The sequence below is a fragment of the Lepisosteus oculatus genome, chromosome 4 (assembly GCF_040954835.1).
Source record: "Lepisosteus oculatus isolate fLepOcu1 chromosome 4, fLepOcu1.hap2, whole genome shotgun sequence".
NCBI classification, from domain to species: domain Eukaryota; kingdom Metazoa; phylum Chordata; class Actinopteri; order Semionotiformes; family Lepisosteidae; genus Lepisosteus; species Lepisosteus oculatus.
The window spans coordinates 49,434,490-49,450,882 of record NC_090699.1 but is presented as its reverse complement, the minus strand read 5'-3'; the positions used below and the strand labels follow the sequence as shown (position 1 = coordinate 49,450,882).

Genomic DNA, 16,393 nt, shown 5'->3' with positions numbered 1-16,393 from the left:
AGAAAGTAAAAAAATATATATACTAATTCAATTGTATATATGTAATGATTGTTGTAAGTCTTTAGGAAGTTCAGTGATGAAAAATAGAAATTGAAATCAGTAATTACATTGCGAGTAATGTGAACTCGGCATTGTTCGGCATTAGGACCCTGTGATAGGTGTGACCAGGATTTCCCTTTAGGGCTCCGGGAGGGTTATGTGACGCATGCGCCTACTTTACTATGGCAAGCTCCAGATAGCTGGATAAAATGTAACAAAACAGGCAACAACATTGTACCTGCTTAAAGGAGCCGCAATCGTACCGAAACCTCTCTTTCAACTCCACCAGTGAGTAAAATCAACACTTTCTTTTGGGGCTTTTGATAAGAAAAGACGAAAAGTTAATGCAAAAATTAAAAAAGAGAAAAACTGGAGATAAAACAAGCGTGGACTCTGGACGGTCGTGAAACTAAAGCAAGTCAGAGACGGATAAAGATCGACTTGTGGAGGATCAAGCAGTAAAGATGTTACCATAGAAAATGAGAAAACATGAGAAACAAACCAGGAGAGAAGAAAGAACTGAAGCTCCACTAAAGTGGACTTTTGTATCGCAATGGCTTGATTTTTTTTCTAAACATTAAGAGCTTTAATTATGATTCCTGCTTGCTAAAACAAAACAAAAAGAAAAGTTTGCAGCTTGTCCTTGGGATATTGAATTCTATGAAACAGCTGATTTTGGCTGTCCCTGTTTCTGTTGGTGGGGCCACCTGTTTTCTGTTGGTTTGTATTCACCATGTCCAAAGTGCTACAAAAGAAAAACCATTGGACAGCAAAAGTTAATGAGTGCGCGATTATCAAAGACGCTCACGGAGAACTGAATGTGGAGTTGCTCGGGGGAGCAGAGAATGGAGAGTTTCCGTACATCGGGGAAGTTAAGGAAGATGTCGCGGTTTTCAGAGAAGGAAAATTAACCGAGGGGGAATTGATCCTGGAAGTAGAGGGGCTCGCAGTGTCTGGATTGCCCCTCTACGATGTACAGACAGTGATAAAGAACTGCAAGGGTCCCGTCAGGTTGAGAACTGTAAAACAAGGTAGGTGATGCAAGCAGCCGACATCCGACATGATGATGTCCCTAAATCCCTCTGCGCTCATCCAGTAGCATTTTTTCCTGTTTTGGTAGGGAAGGACAAAGATAAGTAGTTTACCCAGTGAGTGAGGGTTTGTAAACAAATTGCTACAATATTTAACTTTGTTTTATTTTAGATACCAGTGCTGGCACGATAGATGACCTGTCTTATGGTTTAGACTTCCATATTTCTGTTACACAGTATACAGTATAACAAAAGTACAAAATTATCCCCATCCCATTAGTGTTAACTTATTTGTTTTTACTACAATGAAAACAACGATCTTAATAACAATGCTGTGAAATTGTAAAAAAATGCTGTACCTAACGACAAAACACCAGGTGCTTTGTTTCCTTGAAAGTGAGGCTTACAGTACAGGAACAGGGGTAACTGTAGATGGCCAGTTGCTCTGAAGTGTTTGTCACATATTTTGTCCTGGGGTTGTGGACACCTTAATATGGCTGATTAGCCCTGCACAGACACATATGGGCTATAACACATCATTTTCTAACCTGTTTGGAAAGAGCAATAGGCTTGACTGTGGAGAACAGGGTCTGTAATACAGTATATTTCTTTTACACCAATGCTCTGTTGCTCTGAACCTATGAAAAGCTTTTTAATGAACATAGTGAAATAGGAAGTTCAACAAATTGTCTTCTTTTGATGTATAACAACACATTATTGCTAGAAAACATTAACTGTCTGGATCCTAAAATGCAACTTCCAGTCCATTTAAGAACATTTAAATTGACAGGGTTCCTCTTGCCTTTGTTGGGTCACTTACAACCTTACTTACTTCAAGTTGTAGCAATGGCTTCATGTCAGGATGGTGTCTTAGAGTGTAGAAGCCATTCAGCTTTTGTCTGGTTTACATCAGGTGTAACTTCTTTTTTAGAATTTCTAATGTCTGTTTTGGACGCTTGCAGATAACAACACAGTGCTTTGATGAGAGTCATCAGGATCAGTGTGACAGATTTTCCATTTATCCGACCTGTAATAGCTGGCACACAGAGACTGAAGTAACCCTTACCAGTTCTACCAGCATTGCTCCTCCTTCTGTGTGTACCAGTGATACACAGTGTGTTGGGTGCATACAGTACATGCACAGAGGAACATTGATTGTAATGCATCTTTATTTATAGCTTCCATCACATGTTTCTAGTTTATTTCCTTCCAGGCATAAAATTGTGGTGGTTTTGTTCAGATACATGAGTCACTTGAAACAATTTCATGCAACGGACTGATCAGCTTCATTGGGACATATTTTTCATTTAAGTTGTTCTGTGTTTTCATTAATGCTAAGAAGGAACATGGGGATATTTCATTACAGATGAATAATTTAGGGAAGTCATGATGTAGTTCTAATTCAAAGTGGAGTACACTGAGATAATATGTGAGAGAAGTTTGTTACATTCAAGGGCTAAGCATTTCAAAACAAAAAAGATAGACGTCAGTCTGACATATGGTATGGTATGGTTTTTTATCCCATAGAAATCAGCATTCAATAAATAAAAAAAAAACATCTTGCTTTAAGCTATGAAGTAACAGAAATAACTGTTTTTGTAAAGCAAGTATAATAGAATGCTTTCCTTTTGGCTACGATGATTTATGTGCCAATACAGATTATGCTGTAATATTTATATACTTTATATGGTGTAAAAATGCAGTTACAATTTGTGGATGTTTTGAGAAATAACCATTCACTCAAAACCTTTAATATTGTTCTTAACTTTACTTATTAATACATCTGAGTTTGGATGAAGATAGACTGAGCTTATCATTTGGCAATCTTTAATTATCAGAAATTTCAAAAACTAGGAACTCAACAACTCAAGGTAACCCAGACCTGAGTGTCCAATATGAAGTGCTGTTGCAGCTAATTCATCGCATTTCCCAAGGCAATCTAACTGACATATTGTCAAATGTTTCTTGTTATTGACATCATTCTTTCCCCAAAACCATACAATTAAAAAGGTGCCAGCTCTATCAGAATTAACGAGGTCAAATTTCAGCAGAAGATCATGATGGGATTGTATTTCTTTATAAAGAAAGAAAAATGTGTAGTGAAAAGAGCAAGTCAATGCAAAATGTCTAAGACCTTTACACATATGTATATATAATGCATATAAATAAAAGAAATCAAACAAATATATTTGAAACTATCAATACTGACTTTTTTAGGATTTTTTTTTTGTTACAGCTAGCCAGTCTGGAAGCACTGTTCTGACAAGTGATATAAACACAAGTGACACATCTCATGTGCTTTTCTTAATATTTTCCAGCCCAATAAGTAAGAACTCTGGCAAATAATTAGCTTCTCACTTCCAGTGTGACATTGAAATAGTGTGTGCCAGTGTGGCTGGCCCCATTAACAGGTGTGCTTTTTCTAAAGGTTTTCATGGTGCTAGAAGAGAAGACAGCATTTTCTCTTGTTGACAATAGTTTTTTTTTTGTCCATTTTAAGAAACACTCTTAGACCTCGGTTAATTGGTACAGTATGGGGCATTGTGACCATAAAATCAAGCCAAGACAAAAAAAAAAACAAACATCAGGAAATCTGCAGCAATGTCCACACTGGTATAGGCCTTATGCACTTTTAACAAATTAAAGTCAAGCCAGACGAGCGTTGATCAGATAAATAGACTGGGGAAACATATGTCACTCTTGCAAATGGTTCACCAGTCTAATTTTCCTTTTCTGCTGAAATGTATGTCCAGGCGTACAATCAAAAGAAAACATTTCTAACACCATTTGTTTCTGATTAAGAGTAGGGTAGACGGTAAGAACTTTTTTAAGGTTTCTGTGGGCTGCTTTAACATGCTCAGATCTTTGGAAATTTGGGATTTTAAAACTAATACTGCTAGGTACTGTAGTTAAATTGCAGATGTAAAACAAACTCTCGGCAATCAAGGTTAAAAATATATTTTGTATTGATTTTTTTCAGTGTTCTTTGTGTAATTATTTCCCATGTTCATCTTGGTTATGAACTCTTGGAATATTGGTACTGGCTGTGAAGATCTCACAGAGACTTCCTATCTGATGTCTCTGAGTCGGTTACACTTTATACACAGAGTTGCTGGATCTGACCCTTGATATGTCTCAACCCCTAGTTTGAACGGTGACTTAATTTCATATAAGATAGAAAAAAAAATCTCAGAAAGAAACTTAGTGATGTATTGCAACTGATGTTTATAAATATTCCTTTTTTGTTTCAATAAAAAATTAACAACTGAAAGAAAACTGTTACCATGGTACATACATTTGTAAAGGATAAGACATCAACTTTGCTAGCGAAAGATATTTGGCTAAATAAAAAGAAATCACGCCAGACAACGACTTGAAGTCCCTTCCGCCTTCTAAGTTATTGTTTAGACTCCATTGCCACGTTGCCAGCACATTTTTTCATAGGGCTGTAACTCGCACTGACAGTCATTGAATAAAGAACAATAATTTAGTTGTAAGATTTTAAACATCCTCGCGGGAAACTGATAATATATTGCTCATTTGTGCAGATTGCATAGATGCTTTCTAAGAGTTTATTGAAGCTGCTCACGGGAAGCCCACAGGTGTAGAATTCTCACATGAAAATATGAGCTGCACATGTTATAGATCTGTTGAAGGAGGCTGATGGAGATAATACTGTATCCAGCAGCAGCAGAAGATCAGAAACGTAATGGAAACTTTTTGGTTGTCAACTAGTATCAACAGAGAAATACAAGACTAGAGGGATGTGGCTTGAACATTAAACAACAAAACATTGTGTCGAGTACTTGTATAGGTTTATATTGGAATGAGATATTGTGCATTTAAAAAAATATATATTACAATGCAAAAATGAATGTCTTTTTTCAGAAGCACTGTGCTGCTTTGTGACTTTGGTGTACCAAAAATGAAACAAACACCTATTGACAACACAAGTGACCAGTAGTTTTATAACTGTAATTATGGCTTAGCTAAGGAGTCTATTTATTTATCCTTTTTATGCTTGTTGCTCAAGGAATTAATATATTTTCATTTTGTTTTAGATCATTTCTTTTTAAGTGGTCATAAAGAGACCCATTCTTTAAAGTATCTACGGAATAAATGAACTCCCTAATCAATGTTTAGAAAACCTTATAGTAGTGTTCAATTATTCTAGTGGATTTCCAGTTTTTCCTAGTTAATGAAGAACACCAGCATTTGCTTTTTTGTTTGGCATGGTTGTGGCTTTCAGTAACTTTTAATGGGTTTGGCTTACTGTGAAGCTTATAATTACATGCATGTCTTTGGAGGTAAAATTTGATTTCTATGAGACATGTGATTCATTAGACCTTGAAGAAAAGGGTTTTGATAATTCAGGTTTATGTGCTGCTGTTCCAGTGAATCATTTGATGTCCAGGTCCCACATAATTGTCCATGAGACATAGTGGTATGAAGACATAAAGACCTCTCTCATATGGCTCTTTTGCAATAGAACGGCACACTTGAAGGCCAAGTTTTTTTTTTTTAAATAATTTTGTTGTTCTTTGTAATTCTTTGTCAAAAGTAAAACATATCATTAGAGCTTGCATTTACTGATTCATCTAATTTGGCATTTAGGCCCGAATCATAGAATTAATACCCGCAAGAGTGATGTAATTGTTAATGTAGTTGGTCTTTCATTGTTTCATTTTCAATGTGAGACAGATACCAGAACCATAATTGCGCAAAGTCTTTACTTAGTCTGTGTGGCAGGCACATACTCTAGGCAGCAAGTCAAGGGGAACTGTTAATTTATCCCAAGCAGAGAAATACCAAGGCATTTGTGGGGAGTGCCACAGACTGTGATGATTAAATACCAACCATTCCTCTTAACACAAGCATTCAGACAACTGGTCCATCTTTAGCTATTTGTCGTGAATGAGACCATCCCCTAATGTTTAATGTTTTGTTAAGGGTAGCATGCTTATATATAGGGCAGCATAGTAACACATGGTAGATAGCATTGCTGCCTCATGGAGCTGGGGCTCTGGCTAGAATTTTAGCTTTGGGATGCTATCAGCATTGAGTTTGTGGGTTCTCCCTGAATTCCCATGGGTTTTCTCTGTATGCTCCGGTTTCTTCCCACAGGCCCAAAACATAGTGCTAGGTTACTTGGCTTCTGCAAAATTGTGCCTAGGTGTGAGCGTGTACATGTCTGCCTTGCAGTGGACTGGTGTCCCATTCGAGATGTATCCTGCCTTGCTCTGATGCTTGCAGGGATAGACTCCAGCTTCTGGAAGGACGCTTGTGTAGAAATTAACTGGATCGTGTTATCTTTATTCCTTTTCTCCTTTTGTAACATGTGGTTGTATTGCACTTTATTTTTTAAGCATATGTAAAAAGTTCTTCTTGTTCATAGAGTTGTGAAAGGCAAAATAGTTATTACAGATGCGGCCCATCTAACCTGTCTACCTGGTTAGTAGTAGCTAATTGATCCAGTGATCTCATCCAGCCTTTTATTGAAACAAGCCAGCATATCAGCTTTAACAACATGTCTGGGTAGCTTGTTCCAGATTCCCAAACCTTCTCTAGACTGATTCCAGAGCAGTAATATCTGTTGCACAGCATGCTGAATGTCTTTCTTGTGACCAGGGGAAAGAAAAGAGGGAACTCTATCTCAAGTGCTTGGCTGTTTCATTAACGGTCACTTTGACTAAGGAAGTTCCAAAACAATGGCCTATTTGCCTAGCAGGGCAGACTGGTGCTACAGAGGTGAGTCAGAGGTACAATGCAAATAGTTCCCTGTATTATTCTCAATGTTTTATATAATTCATTTTTAAATGAGAGTGTATTGATGCATGTACTGCCTACATATGATGAACTTTTTTTCATGAATGTTTTCAGAGATAAGGCTGTTATTGGAGTCAGGTAGTGGTCATGTCCATTCCCTTACCCTAGTATTCCTTAAGGAATTAAGCTTTATACTTGGACAACACATTCTTTTATAAGATGAATTTGAGCTTTCATGAACCTATTTGAGAGCTCTTTCTATTTTTTTATGTGTGGAAGTATAGGAAAAAGCTAAGTAAAGCATGCTTCTTGCATTGTCTTTGTACAAAGGAAAGTTTGAATGTGCCCTTGTTGTCTGATAATGTAAAATGTCAAAGATCACAGGAGCTGACAGACGGAGCAACACACTGTTTATTAAGAGAAGCCTGAATGCACAGCCACATCTTCAAAGAAGTTTGGCAGAGTAGCTATGCAAACTGGGAACAGCAGATGCAGCAGCTTCAAGTTTTGGAAGGGCTCTGGAAAAAAAACAACTTCTTTAGAAATCCACAACACTCTTTTGAAGTGGCTGTACCAAAAGGGGTGGGGGATTTGGTTTCTGAGGCATCTTGCTGGCAAACTAAATCTTAAGACCACTTTTTAAGCTAAAATGAACTCCTTCGTGTAATATATCATTTGTTACATATGGTGGTATTGTAGAGATGAGCATGGCGTATGACATGTTGTGCTTTATAACCTTCACATTGTTTATGGAAAGTGTTTATATTTAAATGAATACTAGACAGCACAATGGTAATGCCAGAACAAGAAAAAAAGACGGGTGGAAGAAAATATCCATTCCACTACTGAAAATATGAACTATTCTGTTACATATGTCCCTCGACATATGGCATATGGACGGCGCAGGCAGAACATGCAAACTCCACATAGAAGGCATCCAACCTCGAACTGAACCCAAAGTCTGAGAGCTGAGAGATAGCAATACTACCTGTCGTGCCACCTCGCCATCTCTGTGAAGTAATTACAGATTTTGAAAACAAAATAAACCCAGATATGCAGTGCAGTGGGTCATCCCAAACATCGGCAGGAAACTAGGCCATGGAAATTGAACTATTCATGAATATTTCACTGCAGCTCGCAGGCTAATCTGCAGTTTTTGCAAGATTGCAACTAGGGCAGCACTGGCCAAGAGGTCTGATGGACATGATCCTTGGTAATCTCTTCTTAGTGGCATAATCACATACAATTTTACATAATTGCATCCAGGAAGCCACAGGGGGCGCTGAGAGGTGATCGAGAGCTGGCCAACCCACTTTACCTTTGGCAGTGCTCAGGCACTTGTGTAGCACCAACTGAGACATCCTGGTCAGAGATTATATTTAAAAAGGAAACGTGGATATGATATATTGCTGGATAAAATCGTGTAATAGTTTTAGGGTCTCAGAGTCTTGATGATGTGGAATTTAAAAGAGGCACATGTTTTAAAGGTATAAACATGGAAAGACTTGTGTTCTGTGTGGATTCCTATTTATATATTTTGTCTTGCTGTCCCAAAGGACTGTGCATAATCTGAAAAATAAATTGAAGCATACTTCACTGTATGACAGCCAGAAGTTGAAAGATCCATCAAGTTAAATTTGTTGTGAAGAGGTCTTGAAACATTATAAAGTAGTAGATTTTATTAAGATCATTGCATGCAGAGTTCTTTAGTGTTTCACTTTATTTTATTTTTAATTTTTCTTACTAATTTTAGATTCTGTGTCTGTGAAGAGAGAACATTTTCTTTGTCTTTTCAGTATCTTTAATTAGAATCCAACACAAGCCCTGGGGTCTGATTGCACAAATCTCATTAAAGCAGAGGAAGTTTTTTGTTTTCTTTTTTTCTTGCTCAGACCAAGCACACAGTTTTCCCTGGGAGAAAATACAAAAACCAGTCTTAATTAACAGGATTTGGAAATTAACCTGTCCCCTGAAATAGAAAGCAAGGGGTAGAAATGCAGTTTTTTTTCCCCCGATCAGGTGTTCAGAAACAAACAACAACTGGTAACAGCACTGAGCTGCTTTTTCTGTCTTTGCCCTTTTTCAATTTTACCCTTCATGGGGGATCTTTTGTAAGACCATTGTACTGTACTTTAAATCATTGATGCAGGCAGCCTTCACAAGCCCATTAAAATGGGGAGCCATCTTTAGAGATCCCTGTCCCACAGATAGATGGGTATGTACTTTTCTTTGTCACCATGGTACTGTACTTAGGAAGGTGTTGTCATTACACTTTTGCTTAACTATTGTTAGAGTCAGTGAGAAACAAACAAACCTACTTTGAGTTTTATGGCTTAGAGAAATAAGGTCCCTAGGATGTTCAGATCCAATTCATACCACTGGCCAGATTTGAATTACTGCCTTTGTGATGAAGCAGCATATTAATACAATTCTTCACCCAAAAGTAGAAACTTTTACACAGAATCAGTTCCTTAATGCCTTTAATTTCAGTAAAGGGTGTGGTCTGCAGAGTTTAGGTAGGATAATCAGAAATGGAAAAAGGATCATGATGTCCCAATCAGGATTATTAATGTGTTTAAAAGAGCATGCTTTGCCTATGCCTTGGTGCGGCCATTATCCCACATTCCTTTCTGAATCCAGATCTCAGGCTCAGGGTGATAAAAAGGGAACATTTAGCAGAGAACACAAGGCTTGTTGACAGAGCTCGGATGGAGCAGTAAAATAAAGGGCTCTGTATATCCCTGAAACTGCCTGGATGCCACAGGCACTTTGTGTCATGCGTTGATGCAACTAATAATTCTGCAACACAGGCATGTGATGCATTCTCTATCATGACAGGGTATGCCAATACCCGTTGCCAGGCAGTGCGCCATGTGAAAGGCCTGTTAAACTAATTCCATTCTCACTTTTATGTATGTCTAGATAATGCTGTGCCCTTTCGTCTGTCCTATAAGACAAAACAATTGAGGGTTTTTAGTGTCTGAAACCAGGAGAGAGGAGGTTGAGAAACTTTTAAAACAGTTTACTGTGGTAAATATAAACATCAAAGTGTAATAATAGCACAGTGAAACCATGGTGGATCTTGAGGAGGTGCGATAAAGCACAAGGCATTCTGGAAAACCCGCAACATTGTCTATTGTGGACTCCCCATATAAAAATCCGGGAAATTGTTTAGTTTTGAATTTTTTCAATTTACATGTGTATACAAAATGAATAATCCCACATGGCTGACCGGTGGTTAGACATCCTTTATGGAAGGCAGACTAATAATGACGGGATTGCTAATGGGAAAGGCTTCACTTCTGAGGTGTTGTTGACGTTTAAAACTACAAAATGGTCGCTACAGCAGTTAAACATTACAGAGACTGTTTACTTTTTTTCTGAATTCTTAATAATCATGTCAAAAAGACCCCTTCTGAAGACAACCCTTTGGAAAAATCCCTGTGCTAGGGTCCTGCTAGTTTTCTGTGTTGTAACAATCTATTTCCTTTACAATCAGTGTGCTGATTTGATACTTTTCATCTTGATTTTGCTGGCATAAACTGCTGATTCTGCCAGTTTGACGAAGAAAGAAAAAAATTGAAGCGACAATCGCTTTTCCCAGCTGAAATCTTTTTGGCAGAGATGTGGTTTTAGTGTAAGACTGCACTTACAAGGTCTGCTTCATAGCCGAAGAAAACCTACAGTAACTTGGAAGCTTTCCCAATTCAAAAACAAAGTCCAAGCTCTCTTAATTTGTCTGTTGTCAAACACTTCATTTTTGCTCTAATAAGAGAAATAGTGAAGAAAGATCTTGGGCCTCATTTAATTATCCCTTATTCAAATTAAAAAACAAAATCCTCACCTATGTATGTGCAGTATTAAACTACCTCTTAGTGATTTCAGGTTGCTCAAGTCTCAGCTTCCCCTTTTAAAGTTTAAATGTGAAAATGTAATGATGGAGCTGTCTGCAAAAGACTTGTGAATGGGTCTCGCTATATCTGCTCTCTGTGTGTTAAGAGAGTACTTCTGGCCACATAGGATAATGACAGGGTTTCCCTATTTCTGTTGCATCTGTACTTCAATGATTTATTTTCAGTTGTGTCTTCCATTTGTCAAAAACACAGCTTCCAGTTAGTCATACTCTGAATCAGTGACTTCTGTCTGGCATAGGACTTTTTCTTTTTCATTTTAGCATAGTGTTCAAAATGTACCTAATGGTACCACAGAAATGCATTAAAAGCACAGAGCACAGACTATGTCGGGATGTGCTACTTTACCATTTGTTTATTTCATTCTGACCAATGTTATAAGATAGACCTGATTCAGAAAGTTTCCATGTTTATCTCACATTTCTCTTGCACAGCTGAGAACATGTGTTATACTCTTCCTCTGCAACATTCCAGCCTTTATGAGTGTCATTCAAGGTCCTCTTTGCAGATGTCTTGTGGTTGATATTTTTGAAAAAATAAACGTAATAGGAATGTTTTATGTAATCTCTGGTCATTCAGGAAGAAAACTCTAGAATGTTAGTAGGTGAATATAACTGTGCACCAGAAAAGTGTTAAGTGTCAAGTATCAGAGACATTCTTTTAGAAAAAAAATTATACACATTACAAGATATTTAATTGTGTAAAAAGGTTTATTCTAATAAGCATATCAGGAATGTTTTGTGAATATGGCTGAATTTAATGTTCTTATTGTATTCTGAGCATTCCTTTCTCTAGGCACAATGGTGTATGGCTGTTTAGTTTTTTTTTAAATGTAACTTGTATTGAGTATTCTGGCTTCAGATCCTTAAGCAGAGTTCTTTAAGAGTGCCGATGTAGGCATGACAAATCAATTCATTGTATCCACCATTTTCTCAAAGACGTTACCCTGACTGGAAAGCAAGTTTGTTTTCTTGATTGACAAATTTTCAAATGCTCTTGACAGGACTCTTAAACATTCAGTCTTCATGACCCAAAGGCTAAAAATTTATAAGTTTTTCTAATATATGGGGTGCCATCTCTAGAGGGTTACTTCCAAATCTAAAAATAAATATTTGAGAAAAACTAGATGTTTGACAGTATTCTGTAAGGAAAGGGTGCCCCAAAAAACAAAAGAAAGAAAAGAGAGTGAAACCTATTTGAACATAAGAAAGGTTAAGTATAAAGGGAAGACATTGTCTAATTTGGCTGCCAGTACTAGTGATTGATCCAAAGATTGCATCCAACTACTGTATTTAAAAAAGAATCCATAGCTGAGTCACTTGTTTCAGACACCCAAAACCCTTTGTGTAAAGTGTACCCTGTTCTCAGTTCTAAATACACTTCCCCATAGTCTCTACTTGTGTCTTTTTTCATGTTAAATTGTTAATACTGAAGAAGTGACTATGTCAGTGCCTTTAAGGATTTTGAGTACTTAAACCAGGTTCCCACATAGTCTTCTATGTTCAAGACTAAAAAACATACAGTTCTTACAGCTTCTTATTTCTTTTAGTTCTGGTCGTGCTTCTTTGGATTGATTTAAAGTCTTCAATCTCTATTTTGCAATGGGATGACCAAAATTGTATTAAATGAGGTCTTACTAGAGCTTTGTAAATTTTTTGTATGAAGTGGGTATTTTACTTTGAGAACATAATGATAACACAAGGCAGAAAGATAGAAACCAAGAAAACTACATCTCATTCGGACAGTATTGGACCATCACAGTCTCTAGGCTAGTGCAGCAAATGAAATGAATGGTCAAGTGGTTTTCATTGACCTGTTTATTTGTTGATCTTTTTGGTTATAATAGAACACCAATGCCAGACTGGACTTGTATTTGGGGAGGGACAGTATGGTCTGCCTTATGGTCTCAAGATCTATTATAAAAAATGTACCGTTCCACTTATGAAGTCCTTTTCAATATCTTGTCTATATGAAATGTGCTGCAGCCAAACAATTTTATTATTTTTTTAATGTTATACTGAATTTGAATACGAATTTTCAAATTGGAAAAAGTTAACTCTCCTTATGTACTATATAAGTCTTCTAAACATTAAAATAAAAGCAGTTTCACTGAAAAAGACATAGTACTAATCTCTTTCAGTGCATTACTATTAATGTGACACTATAGCACCATCTGTAAAAAAAAAATAGAACAAAGACATTTACGAATGGTGCCGAGACTGAGATTGTAGCAGAAATTGAAACATTTGTGTTCTCCAGGAGTGTTGGAATTAATAAAACAGGTTGCACATTTTAAAAATCCCTGCCAATAAAAAGCCACATTTCTCTCTTGACCTCTTAAAATGAAGTAAAAACAGCAAATGGGCCTCTTTTTTTGTGCAGGGAATATTGATTTTAATTATCTCAAGAAAAGTAGTTAATTATGCCAGACACCCTCCCTTTAATATAAGGCTGTCACTACAACACAGCAAACATATTTGTTGATTGTTTACATTGCAGTAATCTGACATCTGGTGGTGTTTTGTCCACTCTTCTGTTTGTTGTACTGTCATCTCTTTCTATGAATTAGCACATTAGCTCAGGTCAAACAAGCTTTTCACTCCATATGAATGTAATTGCTACAAGATGCCCCAGAACTGATTTTAGCAGGTATATGCTGTTTACAGTGAGCAAGTGCTGAGTAAGGCTTGTCTTCTTTTCAAATACAGATGAATTAAATTGCTACAGTTTGTAAACACCTACATACACTCTTGTATACCTATAAAATATTACTCAAATTTATTACTAATGGCAAACATTCTAATAGTAACTTGTTTTTTTCCTTCCAATCCAAGTGTATCCTGGATACAAAAATAGGCTTCAAAGATGGTATTCTTTTTCTATGCGAGAGAAAATGTTACCCAAAATGCTTACCGGTTCTGGAAGATGCGAAGACATCAACTTTTGGTGCGTATCTAAATAAAAGGTCTGTTGATGAAAGACAGTGATAGATGTAACGATTTATAACTTTGTTAATGGGATTCATGCACTTGACAGCTTTTGTGTTTTATAGGTCAGGGAGAAGGTAAATCTTACTTCCTCTGACCTTTGTTGTATGGGTGCTGTGTTTGTTTTCCTCTGACATTTGGATACTTTGACATTTTTGTTCCTTATGCAGGGGTTTACAAGATGCGTGATATTAAAATTAGCTACGAATGTGCTCCCCCAACTATATACAGTATACCATTGTGAGATCCTTGAGAGTTAGAGTAAAAGGTCAGGACTGGCAGCCATGAAGCTGAATAAGAACCAAATACTTAGTGACACTAGTTTTTTTAATTCCTGAAAAGGAAGAAACACAGGTGGATTTGACCATGAAACTAATTGTGTGTCTAGAATGAAATAGTCAGGTCTTCTAACAATAGATTTTTATAGAGTTTGGAAAACAATATTGCAAAATAACCAGAGAAATTCCAACACTCGATGTGCAAACAACAAGAGTATTTGTGGATATAAATTCCATCTTTATTTTTCAAAGCTGTATCCAGCATAGGTGTTGTTTGTGGAAACTTTCCCATCCAGCTATAAAATTCTTTCAAAATACTTGGTTGGGAATCCCTTCTCTAAAGGAATTTTCAGGAATAAAAGTCAGGAGCTGGTAAAGCCTTAGAATGTAGCTGGGCTGTTTTCTTTTTACACCCGTTTTTCTGCAAGAATGCTTTTAGCAACTTTTCTTAAGGTGTTGTAATGCCATTCACACATTCCTATTGCTGTTACTTTTTTACTGCAATACACAATATACCTGTTGCTCAGGTTGTACTTGTTAAACTGGTTCAAGTGAAACTATGACATACATTTGTTCACCTGCTGCGAATGAAGGTGGAGTCACAGGCAGAAATGTCATTGGAAAGATATGTTTTGGAGATAAGCCCAGGGTCTTGGCCTTTCACAAGGCTCAAACAAACACACCATTGCTGAGACACGTCCTAGTTTTCCAATTATAGTCCTTTTCTTAAATGTACAGGATTGCTTTACTTATACTTAGTTGAAATGACTCTGAAATAAGACTATACCATTTCCAGGTTATCTTAATTGTGGAGTGCATAACCAATGTGCTCAATGAGAGGAGAGTGTCTCAGTGACTGCAGAACTAGAGGAAACTCTAGCATTCCTGACTGACACAGCTGTGAAGACCAGCATTACGCCATAATTAGTCATCGGTTTATACATTTGAAAGTGATGAGCAAAACAGCAAGGTTTTTTAATGTACATTCTGTACTAATTTTTTTTCATGATAAGCAAATCAGCCCTGGTTCTGGAGGACTTTTTATTCTAGCTCAGCTCTTAACAAACAAAACCAAATGATTACTGGGCAGCTGCTTTGAGGAGATCTTTGAAGTGTGCAGACACACCAGCCTCCAGGGCTGGACACCTCTTATCCTTGCAGTTCTAGATGTCATGCAAGAAGTGTTCCAATTGAGTAGGTAGTTATATGATTTTAAATAACGGTTATGAGTACATGGCTTTTAGTTGGAACAACAGAGTATTGAAGTTTTGTCAACAAAACAGCCTTTGTCCAGCCCGACTTTTAGTTTGGTATGTATTGAAATCAGAAATGCAAAGGTTTTTACTGTCGTATAATAAGGTTGTGAATTTCTTGTAAATTACATAAATGTCAATATGAAAAGGGTTATAGTGCTTTGAATGTTATGAGAAACTGCAGTGGTTTAAATCTGGTGGAGACAGCTGCTCTCTGTTATTGTTTGTCTCTATAATTCAGAGAACAAAATTCAGACTGTGCTTCAGGACTCACCTGTCTCTGATACCCTCTGGTATAGAAGTGCACAGTTTCTGATAAGAGAGTTAATCTTGCTTAAAACCTCTGAAGTTAATGCATGCCACCAATAAGCTATACAAAATTCACATTCAAGGAGATTTGCATGTTAATAAAGTTATATTAATGTCAATTTTTACTTACTTTTTTTAAGTAGTGTCAGTTCTGCACCTTTTCAGAGGTTTCTCATTAAAAATGTACTGCTCTTTTTATTAGTACAAATGGTGAAAGATGAATATCTTGCAAAGCCCAAAATGTAAAGTTATTATATCCTTTCCATATTTCCTTTAAATCTTTTTTTATCTTAATTTAAATACTTCCAATGGATAGAGAAGAACTGTTAATATGTGTGTATATATATATATTATGGGAATTAATATTAAGTAGCTTCACAATATGAGGAAGCAGAAAGAGTTAGAAATGAGGCTTCTAACTCATGTTTGTAAAGTCAAAGCAGCCACAGACAGCTATTCCACCCTTTTTAGGATTCACCAAGACAGCATAGCTAATGAACTAGTGAAATGCACTTATATATGTATCTTATTATACATCCACAAAGACACTGTAGCCCTGTAGTGTAAAGTTGGTAATAAAATATATTTTTGTCTTTTTATATAACTGTGCTTCCTGTGCAGAATGTTAAGAGTATGTATCCCATTTTTCAGGTTGGTCCATATCAGTGCAAATTAGTTAAAATGATCATTCCAGAATATTGTGGCATTGATCCCATTAGATGTTCACTGATGGATGTGGAGATACTTGTTGTTTACTCAGCCATCTGTGCTTGACAGTTCTATCTGAGTTGAGGCCCACTTACTATTTGTGGTCTAAAC

The 16,393-nt window shown here is 36.7% G+C and overlaps 1 protein-coding gene across 10 annotated transcripts in view; it reads left to right on the top strand.

Annotated features, from left to right (window-relative positions):
* Positions 1-228: 228 nt before the first annotated feature.
* The window catches only part of magi1b (membrane associated guanylate kinase, WW and PDZ domain containing 1b), a 189,774-nt gene continuing 173,609 nt past the window's right edge, over positions 229-16,393 (top strand). For 6 of the 10 annotated variants that reach the window (XM_069189345.1, XM_069189344.1, XM_069189348.1 and 3 more), the window contains exon 1: positions 229-1,070. In XM_069189345.1, the coding sequence (XP_069045446.1) occupies positions 773-1,070 (298 nt within the window). In that variant the 5' untranslated portion in view covers positions 229-772. The remainder of the gene's footprint in view (positions 1,071-16,393) is intronic. The other 4 variants (XM_069189349.1, XM_069189347.1, XM_069189343.1 and 1 more) reach the window with 1 other exon arrangement.